Raw genomic sequence first — 18,365 nt, 5'->3', positions numbered from 1 at the left:
TGGCTGGGAGATTGGGACTGGATGGACAAAGAGTCTGGGAGTCAGCCTGGGATAAAGAGCCTGAGGAGGAAGATGGGGTATGCTGGAGACTAAGATTTGGACAAGGAATCCTGAAGATTAGGTGTATTCAAATATACATCTAACTTCTGAGGAAGGAGTCCTACAGACAAGTTTTCTTCATTACACAACCCTGATTCATCCCAGAGTAGGTCCATCTTGTGTACGGAGGCAAGAGTCCTGTGTGTGTGTGGGGGGGGGGGGGGAAGTGATCATATAATTAAAGATTGTATCATGAAGCAATGCATGAGGTGGCTAAATTATGACGGCACAGGAACCTTACTTCTGACATATCCTAAATTTTGAGTGCTTGATTTTGGAACCTTAATATTCCTTTAACATGGTGTTTTAGATTGAATACTTTTATACATTGAGAAATATTCTAACAGAAGTGTAAGGATCTGTTTGTCATTCTACATGCAGTAAAAATAAAAATAAAAAGCAATGAACACAAATACCAAAATGGAAATGCTATTGTTTCTTTTTATTAAATTACTTTTTATTGTAAAACATGGACTCTGGTTTACCATAAATTTCCACTGAACGGCAACTATTTCAGAGTCGAAAAGAAAATTACTGGGGAAATAAAAGTATTATAGCACCATAATAATATTTTTTTTTACTTTTTAAAATGCAAATTAAACTGTTAACACGTACTAAAAGCTGCTGGCAATTTTTAAAGGTGCTACACATCATTTTTCTGGGTTTCCACAGCTTTCAGTAGAACTCCAACAAGAATAAACCCCATAACTTTTTTTTCTGTACTGTAACAACTCTCATTCTGTCAGGATGAAGTGGATCTAGTTGTGAAGGGCTGGAACAAGGCTCACTGCAGCATTTAAATCCTGCTTTGGGGCTATGTGGATCTGGTGGTTTAGGCCTCAGTTGAGCAAAACACTTACGCATGTATTTAAGTTCCTTTTACTTCAATGAGACTTAAGTACTTGCTGAAAGTTTGGGACCTGCTTAATGGCCTTGCTGAAAAGGGAGAGACATGCTAAGAGTGAAGTACCTCCTCATGTGCACTGCTGAACTGAGGCCGTAATCCAGACCTACAAAACTTCAGAATATTAATCTTTGAAATCTAGGAAATGTATCCTACATTTTTGTATTAATTATCAGAAAAGAACTGTTTTATGGTTAAAGTGCAGATTGGCACTTGGGTGATCCTACTTTTGACACAGAATTCGTGCATTACCTTGGGCAAGTTGTTTAATCTCTTTGTCCCTCAGTTCCTCAAGTAAAAGTGGGGATAACAAAAGTTTTTCCACACCTTTTTTCTGCCTTACACTGCAAGGTTTTAGGGGATATATACATAAACAGGTCCCAGATCTTCAGCTGTAATAGAGAAAGGGACAGAATCAGACTGTGGTTGTGGTGGTGTAATTCTGATTGCTTGAGAGGATTTATTCCAGCTTCATATGGCTGTAACTAAGATCAGACTCTGTCCCATTGTGGATATATTTATCATTAGTATTGAATGTATCAAATGCTTTCTGGCTGCAGTGATAGTTTACTGTAATTTTTCTAAAAACAGATTATATTCTTTCTCTATTTTGTATTCCTAAAGGCTATTTTTACAACAAACAAGAAAATGCAGACAGATCCCAGTGAATAAGAGACACTTATTCTAAAACTGTCTTCAGTACCTATGCAATTGTGACAGAACTCAAATTCACTAGCCTAAACAATGACTATAAAATCAATCATTCTTGTAATGGTGTATCTTCAAACCTACACTGCAAATGGACAGATAATATGTGAGAGGCAAATGAGTGTGGAATGGCACACACACCCAAAGCACCACATCATGAAATGGACTCTGATGAACAACATCTGCTCAAACTTCTACACAGATTGCTGGAATATAAATACCAATATTGAAAGGAACATCCTAGAACAGCAGGCGTTGAATGTCCCTCAAATATGTCCCTTGCAGCTTCAGTTGGGGGATAGTCTGTTCATATCTTCAGAGGCATCTTTTCAGTCACATGGGATGAATTTGGGGAATGTTTCCATGGAAGAATTTATTAGGTGCCCCCCAAAAGACTTTCTTCAAGATCAGTTGATTTTTGGTTGCAGGTTAAAAGGGATGCACCAAGTTGACCCTCGGTGGCTTGGAGTTGGAACTCATTATTTTGCAGAAGTTCAGACCAAAGGACCACCGTTATGCAACCTGGGCCTTCGGCTCAATGTAACAGTGAAGCAGCACTTTTGCCAACAGTCTTCAAATGCACCTTTTTGCTCCAGACATGGCAGATGCTTAAGCCATGTATGGGAAGAGGCATATAACTGCCACTGTTCTCAACAGTATTCTGGAAGATTCTGCCAGGAGTTTGATGCATGCTCCAGTAAACCCTGCCAGAACAATGCCTCCTGTATTGACACAAGAGAAGGAACTATTGGGGATTCCTATGAATGTACCTGTCCCTCACAATTTGCAGGTAATATTCTTTCCCCCCCCCAAATAGATTGATAATATTTGTAGAAGTATATAATGTTTTTCTGTAAACTTTAAAAAAAAGCTTGAAACAAATATAAAAAAGTAAATGCAGTAAATAAATCTCTCTGTGTGAGTGTGCATCTGATGGCCTATTGACACGATTACAGTACACTTAGTTAAGGTTTTTTTATGGTAAATTTGTGCAATAATTTAGGATCAGATTTTGCAGTACTTACCCAGATGAACATTTGTGGGGAAAGGTGAAATGAGCTCTTTCCCACTCTTTGCATAGCTTATCTAAGTGTCAGGAAGTATTGCAATCCCTGTACTGAGGGCCTGATCCAAAGCCCATTGACATAATTCTGCAACCTTGTATTGACTTGAGCGGATTTAGAATCAGGCCCCCAGAAATTATATGGTTTGCTCCATTTATACTTTCTGGGGCTTTTACTGCACCCCAACATGGAAAAGAAAGGGGAGGAATGAGGCAAGGCTGTGGTTCTGTTCCTGTATAGCAGCCAATAGAAATTACTGGTTGTATAGAGAGAAGTAAGGTGCCCTCCATAAAAAGGTATGATTGACTGTGTTCTATGTCTGCAAATCTGGGAATTCCAGAAGGTCTGTTGATCCCCCCTTTAATGTTATGGTTCCTCACTACCCCAAACACAAGGCTGTGACCTAAATGAGTGATAGATATGTGATCATAGAATAAGAAATTAAATATTTTGAGTAGGTTTTGCCATTGATCAATGTTATAATTATATTAAGTTATCTCCATGCAATAATTCTATTAGCAAATGCATTCACATATAAGAGAATTTGTCCAATTATGAACGGTGGCAAAGTTATGAAAAGATTAATACATATTTTCCAAAGTTTAGTAAAAATGGTGTGAAAACAGAAAACATACTTTGCCTGTTTCTTTGTGGAAGGTACTGATTTGAACTCTGCTGAAATGTAAGGCTGCTAATTCATTCAAATATTATTTAAACATATTGTTAACTGTTCTAGACTGTAATGGACAGGATTCAGCTACTGCCATCAATTCATATTGCCAGTAAAGTTCTAATATGAAATAAACTGTATGGCAAGGAGGAGCACAAAGATTAAAACAGCAGATATTGCGGATGTGCTTACACAGGTGTAAGTGAAGGAAAAATGTCTCCCATAATGTTAACAAAACAGAATATTTGCTCAAGTGTGAATAATATCATAGCAACAATTCAAGTGACAAGCATAATGATATGGTATTTAGACCCATATGCTGTAAAGTACAAGCAATTTATGACTGATGCAGTAATTTCCAGTGAGTTGCATGTTAAGCAAAATTCATGCAAAAACTGATTCCACCTTCGAGCAGTTTCTAGGAAGCCAATACAAGCTATCTATGTTCAAATAACCAAGAAACAAATAATGTATACTAAATTAAAGCTTCAACAGTAGCTCTTAATCAGTCATATGTCAGTATCTTAATATTTTGGGGTCTGGTAGCAATGTATATAAAGTTGCCCAAAACTTCCCATTAAAACTGTTTTCAGTTGCTTATAACTTTTTGTGAGACAAACTATTTGGGCTGAAATTTGCAAACTTAATATTCTATTAACAAAGTGTGTGTGTGTGTGTGTGTGTGTGTGTGTGTGTGTGTGTGTGTGTGTGTGTGTGTGTGTGTGAAAATTTCAGTATAGAATTGACTCTTCAAAAAAGCTACCTTACTATTGTACTATGATTTCTCCAGGTAAAAACTGTTCAGAAATAATTGGACAGTGCCAGCCCCATGCCTGTCTGAATGGCAACTGCAGCAATGTTACTCCAAATACTTTTCTTTGTGAATGTGACACAGACTTTACAGGTAAGCAATTCATTTTATTTTCTATGCTGTAACAGTAATTGTAAAGCAGAAATTTACATGAAACAGATTGAGTTGTTAATGTGCAGTTTCCAAGTTAAGATCTGTGAGGAAAACTAAGTTAATTTTAATCATAACTGAAACACATATTTCTCCTGTGAACTCACAATGAGACTACTTACGGCAAAAGGTGAAAATCAACAAATGTAAGGGCAATGGCTCTCAGTCCTTTCCATACTGGGATCCCCTTCCTATATAAATGGGTTTTCCCTCCCATTTTGGTAATATGCAAACGGCAGGGTGTTGCCAACTACCTAGCATCTGCTCATGGCCCCAAATTTCAGAACTGCTAAGTAAGGGTATCAAAATCTGGTCATGGATAATTCAGCCTTAGTTTAGACTGTCCATGGCTTCTATTTTACCAGGTTCCGTGTATTTTAACTGCATGTGAGAGTGTTGGCAGAGAGTGTTGGCATCAAATAACTCCCACAAAGTTGTAATAAAATATATTGAAAAATTGTGTTTACTTGGGGACAGTGTGTGTGTGTGTGTGTGTGTGTGTGTGTGTGTGTGTGTGTGTGTGTGTGTGTGTGTGGCCAGATGGAGTAAGGGGTGGGGGGCTGACCTAGAGGAGGAGTATGAGAAGTCATACCGGAGAAGTGTGGGGTCCCATGCGGAGCGGATAAAGCACACGACCAATGTGGTTGCAAGCTGAACCTGAATCCTGTTTATTACAAGCTTTCTTTTATAGTCTTTCTCAACATTACATAACACAATTAGGCTATAATCACACATCTACGGATTGGACGAGAAGGAGAATCATGTGTTTATCACACGTATAGCCCCACACCGATTGGTTCAATCGTTCCTTACATAAGGCCATGATTTATTACCTTGTTTACCTCATCTTATATAATCCCTAGACCACCAGGGGGCCTTACATAAGGCCATGATTTATTACCTTGTTTACCTCATCTTATATAATCCCTAGACCACCAGGGGGTGCCTTTGTCTTACAAGGCCATGAGCCATTGCCTGGCAAGTGTCCCATCGTGACCCTTACCTTCTCATGGAACTTTCCATTAGGTTGGCGTAAGGATGATACATCCCCACAGGGAAGTTGGTGTTGGAAACTTAGCTGTGAATTTCCTGCTTTTAAAAGGCAAATTTACAAACTTCTCTTTCAAAGATTGTATAAAATACTTTGAGATAACTGAATAAAAGGCATCATCATCATCATCATCATCTCCTCCTCCTCCCAATGCCAACGTCAGCCCCCCACCCCTTACTCCATCTGGCCCACAGGGAGCCACAAACGCACACTGTGTTCCCAAGTAAACAACTTATCTGCCCACCACATATGAACCAAATACTATATCCAGACTACCTACCTACTACAAGACCATAAAACATGAGACCCTTCATGTGTGGTTCGGAGTCAGGAATAGAAACTGGGAATCATGGATCCCTGTAACCTGCTCTAACTAATAGAAAATATTTCCCTATAAGTTTGCTTTTAACACAATTTTTCAATATCTTTTATTACAACTTTGTGGGAGCTATCTGATGCCAACAATGATTATTTGGGGCCAAGTCTTCAGCTAACATAAATCAATAGAGTTACACCAAGTAACACAGCTGAGCATCTGCTTCAATAGATTTTACTTTTCTTATATTTCTTATTTTGGCACAGCAATTTAACATCTGTGTTCAGTAACCTTTACTTTAAAAAGTACCTAAGAGTTGTAATGATCTTCCTGCATCATATAATCAGTTCTGTCTTTATTAATAGAAAATTGGCATTGATTAATCTATTACTTTCAATAGTGATAAAGTGTATGTCTCTAGTACTTTATAACACATAATTACTACTGGAACAATATAAGAAAGATATGTTTCTTGTAGTGTACTAAATAGTCATTACTGAATAAAATAGCTTTGGATTCAGGATCACTGAGCTACCCAGTGTGTTATGTATCAGAGTTGGCTAACCTGAGCTAATTTTCTTGTTATTAAGGTATCATAACAGGACAAGTTCCAGTAACCGTGGCATAACCTAATTTAAATCAAGACCTTGGAGGAGTAAATTATATGTTGTGCTGACATAGGAATCCAATATGTCAGCTAGTAACCCTTTAACAAACTGAATTCTACAAACTGTTAGAGAAGATGGGGAAAGTTACTAAACAAGAGATGAATAAAATAATTAGCTCAAAATCCAAAAACTGAAATTGTCCCATTATAAAAGGAGGATTAAGAATGACAGCTCTAAACTAAACTCTGAAATAGGTGGCTGTACAAAAGCATTCATAGTTGCTGTACAGATTTTGAGTGTATTACTTATGAGGTCCTGTTGGGATGTATACTTGATGTGTGATAAAGTGAACAGTTTAACTGATGAAACTCCAACCAGAGGAATGCCAAAAAGGGCTGAATTCAGCAGATGTTTTTTCCTGGTCTTCCCTGAAGTTCTTCAAAGCATGAATATTGTCAATACTGGCACTGCCATAGCCAAATAAAGCAGCTGGAAATAAAAGTTCATCATACCTTTCAATCTACATTGAATTATTTGCAGAAATAATTGATCTCTTACCCCTCTAACTCTTATTTTGATTTAAATAGACTAGAAAATTAATAAAGGCCTCTAGAAACATTGGGGCTGAAGTTGGGACCACTGTTCATTTTAAGTTATTTAAATAAGATAAAATGAACTAGTTTGCTAATAGCTTTTCAAATAGCAGAATGAACTAGATTATTTTTATTATATTCTTTGCTATTCATTGATAATCCAGCAACATTCTGCCACCTACATGGCACTTAGAATATAGAGTAATGCACACAGAACTTCATCCTAACAGATTATTGCACATGGTTGGGCCAGCGTCACTCTCATCTACTCACCAGTAGCAACTGCTATATTTCAGGCATCAAAAACTTTGTTATAATTCAGATTTTTCAAGCTAAAATCTTTCTGGAATATTCCTGTACAGGGATGATTTTTTCCCCCCTGCTAGATTGTTATTGTAGTCAGCCTTCCATTTGTCAATATAGAAGAAAATAAACAAACAAACAAACAAAAAATATTTTGTATTGGTTTCATTTCAAATGAGTGTTTTTAATAAGCTGATTTTCTAATGGGGGAAACAAAGCTAAATTCACCAAAAATTACATTATCAGTAATCAAATATTTTGGACTTAGACTGTATAGTGCTTTTATCAAAGAACTTCAAAGTGCTTTACAAACCTTAATTAAGACTCACGATCCTTCTGTTAGGTAGATATTTCTATTTCTGTTTTACAAATGAGGCAAGTGAGTGACAGAGTTCACCAGGAAAACTTGGGTAGACACAAGCCACAACTTTAACTTAACTTAACTTAAGAAGTGGCGCTATACACCTCCTAACCTCACGAACCAGACATTTAAATGGGTCTAGTGTAGAGTTACAGCTGCTGTCTTATAAACAATAATGCCTGGTAGCAGGGCCGGCTCCAGGCACCAGCCGAGCAAGCTCGTGCTTGGAGCGGCAGATTCTACGGGGAGGCATTCCGCCCAATCCTAGGGCGGCATGGCCGCTTTTTTGTTTTGTTTTGTTTTGTTCGCCGATCCGGCCGCCGTGTAGGGGGTGGCAGCGTGGAGGAGGGGAGCGCCCTGCTGGGAGAGGGCTGCGCGCTCCGTCTGCCCCAGCCAGTGCCAGGTCTGTAGCAAGCCTGGCAGGGCAGCCTGTGTCCTTCCCTCCCCGCCAACCGGAGCGGCAGTTGGGGCCGTGTGGCGAGCGCCCCCCTGAAGCCCTGGCCGCCCCCCTTCTCTCTCTCCCCCCGCTCCCTCCCTCTCGCCCCACCGCTAGCCGTGGCACGTCTGCAGTCCAAGGAGTCCCCCTGCACCTTGGCTCTGACTGCCCCACAGGTTTTTTTTTTTTTTTGCTTTGCCATTCTGGCCACCCCGATTTTTTTTTTATTATTTATTTATTTTGCTTGGGGCAGAAAAAAAGCCAGAGCCGAGCCTGCCTGGTAGACCCTCTTCAGCCAACCCCCCCAGGGCTGGGCACACTTCTGAATCCCCTCACCTTCCCCCACGTGAGGGATGGGGGGATAGAGGGTACAGAGGGGAAACATCAGTCTGTGAAGACTTTAGATCACCCCTCGTCTTTACAGGCAGAATCTCTACCAGCTATAACCTGGATCTCACTTATTTCTGGGAGCTGAATCTTTTACTCTTTAGCTACACTGAAAATCATCCACAACTTGTGACAAACGTTCCTAGAATATCTCCTATCAGTAATGTTCTATTCTTACACTTTTTAACCTAAGCTGGACCTTCACAATGCTGCATGGAAGATGGAAAACTCTGTATCCCTGCCAATTTGGCTAAATGGAAGAAAATCTTTCCTGATCCTAAACCAGGCAATCAGTCAGGCCCACAACATCCTGGAAACACAGCTCAGTATACCTCAACTAGAGGGAGGGAATGCAGGGTAGCAAGATGGCTCCTGGACTTCTGGGAAAGCTTAAAATTGGGGGCAGTGGTGAAAGCTAATTAGCTTCCCCTACTCCCACCCCCTGCCTGGTCAAGAGGAGGCAGAGTCCCTCCCCGGTACAATCTATTGTGATAACTGGGCCTACAAATTTACCATCAGGGTGAGCTCAACTGTGAAAAAGTTTATAAAATGTCACAATAACCTATAACAATAAATGGTGATGGTAAAAGTTGCCCAAGGGAGACAGACCAAATTAGTCCAAACAAAAAGACCTACTGATATAATTCAAGGACCGTATTAAGATCATGTTTGATAAACAAGAGATGTGTGGAACTGTAAATTAATAGGCCAAAATTGGTGTGTTGGAAATTAGGCCTAACTGGTGAATAAAACAGTGGGGAACAGGCTGTCACTCCCTTTTCGGGCCCTCAAAGAGATTTTTCTGGGAATAATGCTGACTTAATTTAAAGAAGGGGAAGGAGCAAGCTTCACATCATGGCTGAACCCCCACCATTTCCTGGGACCCCGGGATCCAATGTGGCAACACTGAGACTTTGGGAGATGTCCTGCTCAGGCCAGAGAGAGTGACCCAGATGACACTGCCAGTTCCAACTAAATCTTGAACACCACCTGGGATGTGAAATTTTGTTGTGCATGCACATGTGCACTCACAGTGTGTCCTTTTCCTTTCCCATTTTATTTCCTCTTTCCTATCTTTTTCCTTTAGCCCTCTGCCTAGTAAGAGTCTGGCTTAGACTTAGACTCTAGCTCAGACTTCCAGACTTTAGAAGCAAGAGGAAGACCAAAGACAGCGTAGGCCCACTGCTCAGTGAAGAGGGAGAAACAGTAACAGGAAATTTGGAAATGGCAGAGAGGCTTAATGACTTCTTTGTTTCCGTCTTCACCGAGAAGTCTGAAAGAATGCCTAACATAGTGAATGCTAATGGGAAGGGGGTAGGTTTAGCAGATAAAATAAAAAAAGAACAAGTTAAAAATCACTTAGAAAAGTTAGATGCCTGCAAGTCACCAGGGCCTGATGAAATGCATCCTAGAATACTCAAGGAGCTAATAGAGGAGGTATCTAAGCCTCTAGCTATTATCTTTGGAAAATCATGGGAGACAGAAGAGATTCCAGAAGACTGGAAAAGAGCAAATATAGTGCCCATCTATAAAAAGGGAAATAAAAACAACCCAGGAAACTACAGACCAGTTAGTTTAACTTCTGTGCCAGGGAAGATAATGGAGTAAGTAATTAAGGAAATCATCTGCAAACACTTGGAAGGTGGTAAGGTGATAGGGAATAGCCAGCATGGATTTGTAAAGAACAAATCATGTCAAACCAATCTGATAGCTTTCTTTGATAGGATAACGAGTCTTGTGGATAAGGGAGAAGCTCTGGATGTGGTATACCTAGACTTTAGTAAGGCATTTGATACGGTCTCACATGATATTCTTATCGATAAACTAGGCAAATACAATTTAGATGGGGCTACTATAAGGTGGGTGCATAACTGGCTGGATAACCATACTCAGAGAGTTGTTATTAATGGTTCCCAATCCTGCTGGAAAGGCATAACAAGTGGGGTCCCGCACGGGTCTGTTTTGGGACCAGCTCTGTTCAATATCTTCATTAATGACTTTGATATTGGCATAGGAAGTACGCTTATTAAGTTTGCAGATGATACCAAACTGGGAGGGATTGCAACTGCTTTGGAGGACAGGGTCATAATTCAAAATTATCTGGACAAATTGGAGAAATGGTCTGAGGTAAACAGGATGAAGTTTAACAAAGACAAATGCAAAGTGCTCCACTTAGGAAGGAAAAATCAGTTTCACACATACAGAATGGGAAGAGACTGTCTAGGAAGGAGTACGTCAGAAAGGGATCTAGAGGTTATAGTGGACCACAAGCTAAATATGAGTCAACAGTGTGATGCTATAAAAAAAGCAAACATGATTCTGGGATGTATTAACAGGTGTGTTGTGAGCAAGACACGAGAAGTCATTCTTCCTCTCTACTCTGCGCTGGTTAGGCCTCAACTGGAGTATTGTGTCCAGTTCTGGGCACCGCATTTCAAGAAAGATGTGGAGAAATTGGAGAGGGTCCAGAGAAGAGCAACAAGAATGATTAAAGGTCTTGAGAACATGACCTATGAAGGAAGGCTGAAAGAATTGGGTTTGTTTAGTTTGGAAAAGAGAAGGCTGAGAGGGGACACGATAGCAGTTTTCAGGTATCTAAAAGGATGTCATAAGGAGGAGGGAGAAAACTTGTTCACCTTAGCCTCTAAGGATAGAACAAGAAGCAATGGGCTTAAACTGCAGCAAGGGAGGTTTAGGTTGGACATTAGGAAAAAGTTCCTAACTGTCAGGGTGGTTAAACACTGGGATAAATTGCCTAGGGAGGTTGTGGAATCTCCATCTCTGGAGATATTTAAGAGTAGGTTAGATAAATGTCTATCAGGGATGGACTAGACAGTATTTGGTCCTGCCATGAGGGCAGGGGACTGGACTCGATGACCTCTCGAGGTCCCTTCCAGTCCTAGAATCTATGAATCTATGAATCAGCCAGTCAAGACTGTATAATTTGCAACACTGAAGTGAGCCTGTTACCAGAAAGAGGCAGCTGAAAGCAGTGCCTGAAACAGCTTGGTGCTGGTACAAATTTGCTAGGTCTCAGGTGGCATATAGGAGCTTGTACTATGCCTTTGTTTTACCAGCAGTGAAGTTGCAAGTGAGTCAACACCAGAGTCAGAAGGTTCCTTTTCTATCTTTGCTATTCTTTCCTCTCCACATTTATGTGCTTGTCTTGCTTTGTCTGGTAGGAAATGGGATTAGACTTTAATAGCAGCAGTAACTCCTTCAGTCCATTTCAACTAATTTCATCTCTTTCCCTAAAACGGACAGTGATTACAATTTATAAGGCTCATGGGGTGTGGGGAGAAGGAGAGGGAAGCTTCCTTCTAAAATCTCTCTCCAGCTAACAGGAAAGCAAAGAAGGGATGTTAAAATGAAAACCTTACTTAGTACTTTACATTTCAAATGCTTTAGTCTTCCCTCTTCTTTTCTGTATGTTTTAATAAAAGGTTTAAAAGTTTAATTAGGTGTTTACGCTGGTACCAAGCAGGCTGAGGTCTCTGTATATGAAACCACAAATCTTCTTTAACATTTTTTAATGTTGGACAGTGAGAGGGTCATGTTAACACCTTTGACACTTTGGGGCGCATTTATTCCATCTAAATTAATACAACTCCCATGTACACTTTGAAGCACAAGGAGGGGCTCAGCTCCAGCATGTGTAGGAATGAACTTTCCCTTTGTCCCTGCCCTCCCAGGAGTTAGCCATCACCCCGGTGGTCTGACCCCCCTCTAGGGTGACCAGACATCCAGATAAAATTGGGACTGTCCCAATATTTAGTTGTTCATCCCACGTCCCGACCGATGTATGGTCAGGACACCATTTGTCCCAATATTTGGGCAAGGGGCTGGAGTGGATTGGTCAACCTAGCTGGCAGGCTCCCTAGCTGGCTCCATGCAGCTCCTGGGAAGCGGTCGGCAGGATCCTGCAGCCCCTAGGCACAGGGGCGGCCAGGGGGTCTCCGTGAGCTGCGACTGCCACCAGAGCCAGCTCCATTGTAACCAATGGGAGCTGCGGGGGCAGGGCCTGCGAGTGCAGGAAGCGCGCAGAGCCCCCTGGCCACCCCTGACCCTAGGAGCCAGAGGGACCTGCCAGCCACTTCCCCGGAGCCGCTCCAGGTAAGCGCCATCAGGACCCCACCCCTGCCCAAGGCAGGTCCCTCTGGCTCCTAGGGTCGGGGCAGCCAGGGGGCTCTGCCCACACCTGCAAGCCCTGCCCCCACAGCTCCCATTGGCATGGTTCCAGCCAATGGGAGCTGCGGAGCTGGCACTAGTGGCTGGCGCAGCACATGGAAACCCCCCCTGGCCAGCCCTGATTCTAGGACCCAGGTAAGTGCCGCTAGGATCCCACTCCCTCACCTCCTCCCCCTGCTTCAGCCCTCAGGTCAGGAAGCGAATTGCGGGTGGAGGTCCGGCCAGGGGCAATGGGGCATGCATGGCATGGTCAGACGCACACTGGTCCACCAGGCCCTGTGCTGCCAGCATGTCCCTTCTCTGTTGGGGGCAGGCCCATGCTGTGTCACACAGCTCCCCCATCCAGTGCCCCCCTGACCCGCTATGCCCAGCATCCCCTGGACCCGCTATGCCTAGCGCCCCCACCCCACAACCCTTCCACCAAAAATGCACAGTGCCCTGCACACCATCACCCCTGCTCAGTGCCCCCCCACCCAAACCCTCACCACAGCTGCCCAGCACCCCACACAGAACCCCCCACCCCTTAGTTCCCCAACACACATAGATCTCCCCCCACTACCTAGTGCCCTTCCCCACAGCCCCACCACAACTACATAGTACCGCACACAGACCCCTACTGCCCAGTGCCCCAACACACACAGATCTCTCCCACTTCCCAGTGCCTCCCAACAGACTCCCCATTGCCTAGCACCCCAAAACACACAACCCCTCCACTGCCCAGCGCCCTCCACCCCCTCACAGTTCAGCACCCCACCACAGTCTTCCCAGACACTCACTCCCCCACACTCTGCCCCCTCCCCTGGTTGCACTCATGGGCCCTGCTGGGAGCTGAGGTGACTGTCAGCTGGGCTGAGCCAGCAGTGCGGCCAGGGCTGGAACTGGGATCATGCACCCCTGCCCCATGGCTTCAGCCGGGGGCTTCTGCCAGGGGCTGGAGCTGGGGCCATGAACCCCTTGCAGGGGCTGCAGCAGGGGTCGTACAGCCCCCTTGCATCTTCCTAGTGCTGTGCACCCCCCTCCCGCATGGCTCTGGTCAGGGCTGTGAGCCTGTGGCTGCCTCCCGTGTATCCTGATATTTTCCTCTTGCGATCTGGTCACCCTCCCTCCCCACCTGCTGAGACAGGAAGGGGTATTTGTATGTTTTGCCCCAGGTTACATGCTCATTCAGCTGTTGGTAAATGATCCAGATCTCCAGTCCTGAGCTCTAACCAATAGAACATACTTTTCCTTTAGTGTTCTTAAACCAAGGACAGTCCTGCATTTTGTTGAATTTTCCTTTATTTCCATCATTACAAGATTGGCTTATTCAAAATACTAACTTGAAATATATGAAAGGGAAATGATTGTCTTTGCATACTGAAGAACAAATAGTCAAAGTGATCATTCCAGAGATGAAAATTTATCCACATATATTGCTCAATTAATACTTTGATTAAAAAGGCTAACTATATCTGAAAACATTCAAAATTATTACTTTTTCCAGCCCAGCTGTGGAACATTGCATAATTTCTGGAATAGGACCACCAGCTGTTTTTACATAACCATTTGATTATTCTTGGAAGGCTATTATTTTTCAGTTGCTTGCCAACCTGGGCTAGGTCTGACCAGGAAACCTGAAGATAAAAGGGTCTGTGTTCTATTATTATCTCAAATACGTCTCCAACTGAAGGGCTGAATTTTAAGTAAATGAAAAAGAAATCCAAATGGCACGTGTAACAGAGAACATAAATGTGTTTTAAATAGTTGAACTCTGATCTGAAAATGTAGTTTATACACTGTGTATAGAATTTGTAAACGGATATATTTTAAAATTAGTGAAACTGGGAATGAGTATATAACTCTAGATTTATGCAGGTATTTTTAAGTAAGGCTAGCCTTTGGACTTTTCTGCACAGACATTCTAAAATTGTTATATATGCAGCATTTTGCTTTCATGTGATTCTTAGATACATCATTTCCCTCCTGCAGGGGGTTGAAATAGATATCACTCAGTGGCAGATGTTTCACTGATTGCTGTAATGCTCTTTATAAATGCGACTATAATTTCTCCACTCTTTGTCACCCTTGGTGATTCTAAAATCATGTGCTGACTGCCTAGGAATGACTAAACACTATTTAAAAATATAACTAATATCTATTGAAAAGTCTTTACATTTTTTTTCCAGTTTTCATATTAAAAAGTATAGGATGAATGAAATGGGCACAACAAACTGCTGGAAACGATGCTAACCCATAAAGAGTGTCCTTCAAATCATTCTTAGTGGTTAGCATATGCTTAACTTTAAGCATGTGAATAGTCCCATTAAAGTGAATGGGACTGCTCACAGACTTAAATTTAAGCATGAGTTTATATGCTTTGTTGGGTCAGGCCTTGGCATACAAGTGTACCCAACATTTTGCACATATATTGTTTTTCAAAATCTGACCCTAAATGTGTTTTATGCACATTTTAGTTTTTACTGTACTCTGAGGCAAGATCCTTCTAGTATTAGCTCAGGTTTTATTTAGCAAAAAATATATCCACACTTAAGCTACTGATTAAAGTGTGCAATATAGTAAGATATACTTGAATTGAAACTAATGGTGGGTGAAATTCAAAAGGTCAAGTGGTAGTTTTTCATTCAGGTAAGTGTCCAAGAGCTTGGATACCTCTGAGTTGTCCACCAATATGAAAATGTTACCTTGTTCTTTTTCCACTTCCTCCCCCACAATGAAGGTTAATGGATGCAGACAGATATAACATTTTTTCCCCTGAGGGACAAACACCCATGGACACAATGGAGCTGTGCCTTTAAAAGATAGAAAGGAATTGCTAACAGTCATATTTCTGCCTACTGGAGGAGAGGGGAAGCAATCTCCTGAAGCTGGCTATGAGTTGCTGTGTGTGTGTGTATGTATGTGTTTTGCTGAATCACGGTCCGTAAGAACATAAATGCAGGTCAGTTCAAAATCCAGTGGTACATCATGGCAGCAAGGGTTATGCTAGCGGCTGAGGATGTGTGTGTGTGGGGGGGGGGGGAAGTGGTTTGAGAGAGATGGAAAGGAAAGGGATGCCTTTTCCCCCAGGTGGATCATTAATACATGTTTTCATTCCATTTAGGGTTGGATTTGTGACAGTAGCCTACATTGAGAGTTTGGACATTTTTCTCATAATTGTTTGTTCAACACAACAGGACAGTGTAGGATTTGAGATTATGCAGGTCCCCCTGGATATCGGTATCAGACAGGCCTATTTAGGCCTTATAGAGTTCAGGCACTCAATCTTTATCTGAATACCAAAATGCTGGAGAAGTTAATCACTGCATAGAGCTGCTGTAACTTTTTTCCTCCAGCTTCAAACAAAGTTGGGACGTGTTGCTATTATGTCTTACTTTGTAACATTCTCAATCCAGTTGTGGCCTATTTACCCATAGTCTCTCCAAATTAGTTTCTGATCTCATTATTTTTGCCCTCATTAATGTAGACTGTACAACATTTAGGAAATCGGAGTCAAGATAACAAACATAGATGTTAAATTTCATTTTTTTTAAATAAGAACAGAGTAGGTTAACCAAGGCAAATGTAACCAAAACTCCATATACATTCTAGTTTACCATTAAGGTTCATGTCACACTTTTGTTAGTGTCTTATACTTAATATATACATGCTGGAACAAGATTCACCCCTCCCTTCCAATAATAATAATAATTAATAATTAATAAAACCTCTGGTTTCCCCTGGTCAAACTTATTTTCATGCAATAGGATATTATAAATCTGTAATAACTCCATAGATGTTGAAGTGGTGCAACCATCCAACTCCATCTTGTGGTAGAGTAGGTCTTTAAAACATTTTATTTCAGTTTAGTGTTGCTCTCTAACAGATACACAGCAATATTTAATTGCTTGAATTGTTCAATTAAGGTTACAGATGGCTTTATTTATTAGTTATGAATGTATATAACTGAAATGTTAACATTTTAAATTAGGTATCTGATTTGGAAGGTTTTTCTAGTGAGCTTTAAGAGGGTTTAAAAAAAAAAGAAGAAGAAGTTCCCTTTATTTTACAAGCACATTTCTAGAAAGTACACTGAGAGCTGTTTAAAACCAATAATTTTGGATTTACTAAAAAAAAGATTCCTCTCTGGTTGAAAATGAATGATAACCTTCTACAACAGGACCTGCAGTTATAAACATCGAATTCATTATATTTATGTAACACATCCTCTCTACTGTGTATCACTTTCTGATATACAGTGCTGCATCTTAATCATTTATAAAGAACTTTCATATTTACTTCTATCTCACCAATTGAATCAGTCCGAGGTAAGTAGTGTGACGGCAAGCCATTAACCTCTGACAGTTGCTATGTGGTCTTAGTTAGTTCCCACTGGAAAAACGTCCTCAGCTCCAAAGAATACTATTTCGGTTGTCATTAACTGTCACTCTTAGCAGAAAGGGTAAGTTTAAATGGGTATGCTGAACAACCTGCAAACCCCAGACATGATCCTACAGGTCAGAGGTGAGACACATTAGGAGAGTGCGAAAGCTTGTACTGATGTGGCCACAACTGTACCTGTACTCCTGATAACCAAAGGACTTCAGTCTCTTCTGGTATCAGACTGACACCTTTCATGATTTCTACATTAAAAACCTACAGCACTAATTGAAGAAAAGCTTTCGTTCAGACTGTGAGTAACATTAATCACGAGAAACAGTCTTTATAACATGCACCTTGATATCAAATGTCTTTCCTGTCAGCATTCTAAATATAAGCATTCTGATACCATATCATTACTGTAACTGTGGGTGAAGTAATTATTTGATTATTTTAATTATATAGAAACTATGCATATTTAATAGCTTTTTTTAGGACTGTCATCATAGAAAAAGAAAACATAATCTTTAACCTGGTTTTGTCATCAACAAACTGTCAAAGTGAGGAATTCGATTTTTTTTTAACTTAAAGTATTCTTATCCCGTACACATGGTTGTACGAAATTATCCAAAGTAAAATCAAATACATTTTTAGCTGAAAGCAAGTTTAAGATTATTGATTTTAACTTCTCATTTCAGACTTCCAAGTGGTAAATGACATCATATGAAAACAAAACAAAAACAAAATTATCCAGAATTAGGCAAGATAATTTTCACTACATTTCTCTAATCTTGTCTGCCCTATGGGAGGCAATCATTACAGATAAGATATGGTTTGCCCTTAAATACAGGTTTCTCATTTCCTTGGCTATTCTCCAGCTTAGAAATCAGACTCAGTATGGCAAGCAGACACCTCAGTTGACATGTATATCATTGCAGTGATGGTTGGGGCTGCAAACTGCTTTTTGTTTTAGAAAAATATTTTCTTACTGAATTATTAGGTAAGGAAAATATCAGATATTTGAGAGGTCATGTAAATTAAATAATTATAGTATCAATGAAAATTAATGTCATTAGCTAATCTGTGAAGACGTGTCATGACTCTTAGAAGATACAGGTAATTTTAATTAATTTGAATACTGCTTATATATAACTATATTTAAATGAAATGTTGACCAAAAAAACCTGTAAAGAAACCTCTGATATAAAAGGTTGTCTTACTCCTATGGGCAGCACATGAAGATATAAATATATTACTTTGCAGTTTATGGTTGAGTAGCTGTTTCTTATAAAATGAAATAATTAAATCATCATTTTTCTTTAAATATGAACCAAAACATTAAAAAAAATTCTATTCATGC

At 40.7% G+C, this 18,365-nt stretch overlaps 1 protein-coding gene across 1 annotated transcript; it reads left to right on the top strand.

Annotated features, from left to right (window-relative positions):
• Positions 1 to 1,747: 1,747 nt before the first annotated feature.
• Positions 1,748 to 4,381, top strand: EYS (eyes shut homolog). Its single transcript, XM_065401397.1, has 2 exons — positions 1,748 to 2,501; positions 4,236 to 4,381. Exons 1-2 carry the CDS (start codon positions 1,748 to 1,750, stop codon positions 4,379 to 4,381), a joined length of 900 nt encoding a protein of 299 aa, XP_065257469.1.
• Positions 4,382 to 18,365: the final 13,984 nt, after the last annotated feature.

Source organism: Emys orbicularis, chromosome 3, assembly GCF_028017835.1.
Source record: "Emys orbicularis isolate rEmyOrb1 chromosome 3, rEmyOrb1.hap1, whole genome shotgun sequence".
Lineage (NCBI taxonomy): Eukaryota > Metazoa > Chordata > Testudines > Emydidae > Emys > Emys orbicularis.
The sequence above is the reverse complement of the archived record's forward strand: the minus strand, read 5'-3'. Positions and strand labels throughout refer to the sequence as shown.

Coding starts and splice junctions, on each gene's coding strand:
- EYS (XM_065401397.1), top strand. CDS start 1,748: ATGACTATAAAATCAATCATTCTTGTAATGGTGTATCTTCAAACCTAC. Junction 2,502..4,235: donor CTGTCCCTCACAATTTGCAG/GTAATATTCTTT, acceptor TGATTTCTCCAG/GTAAAAACTGTTCAGAAATA.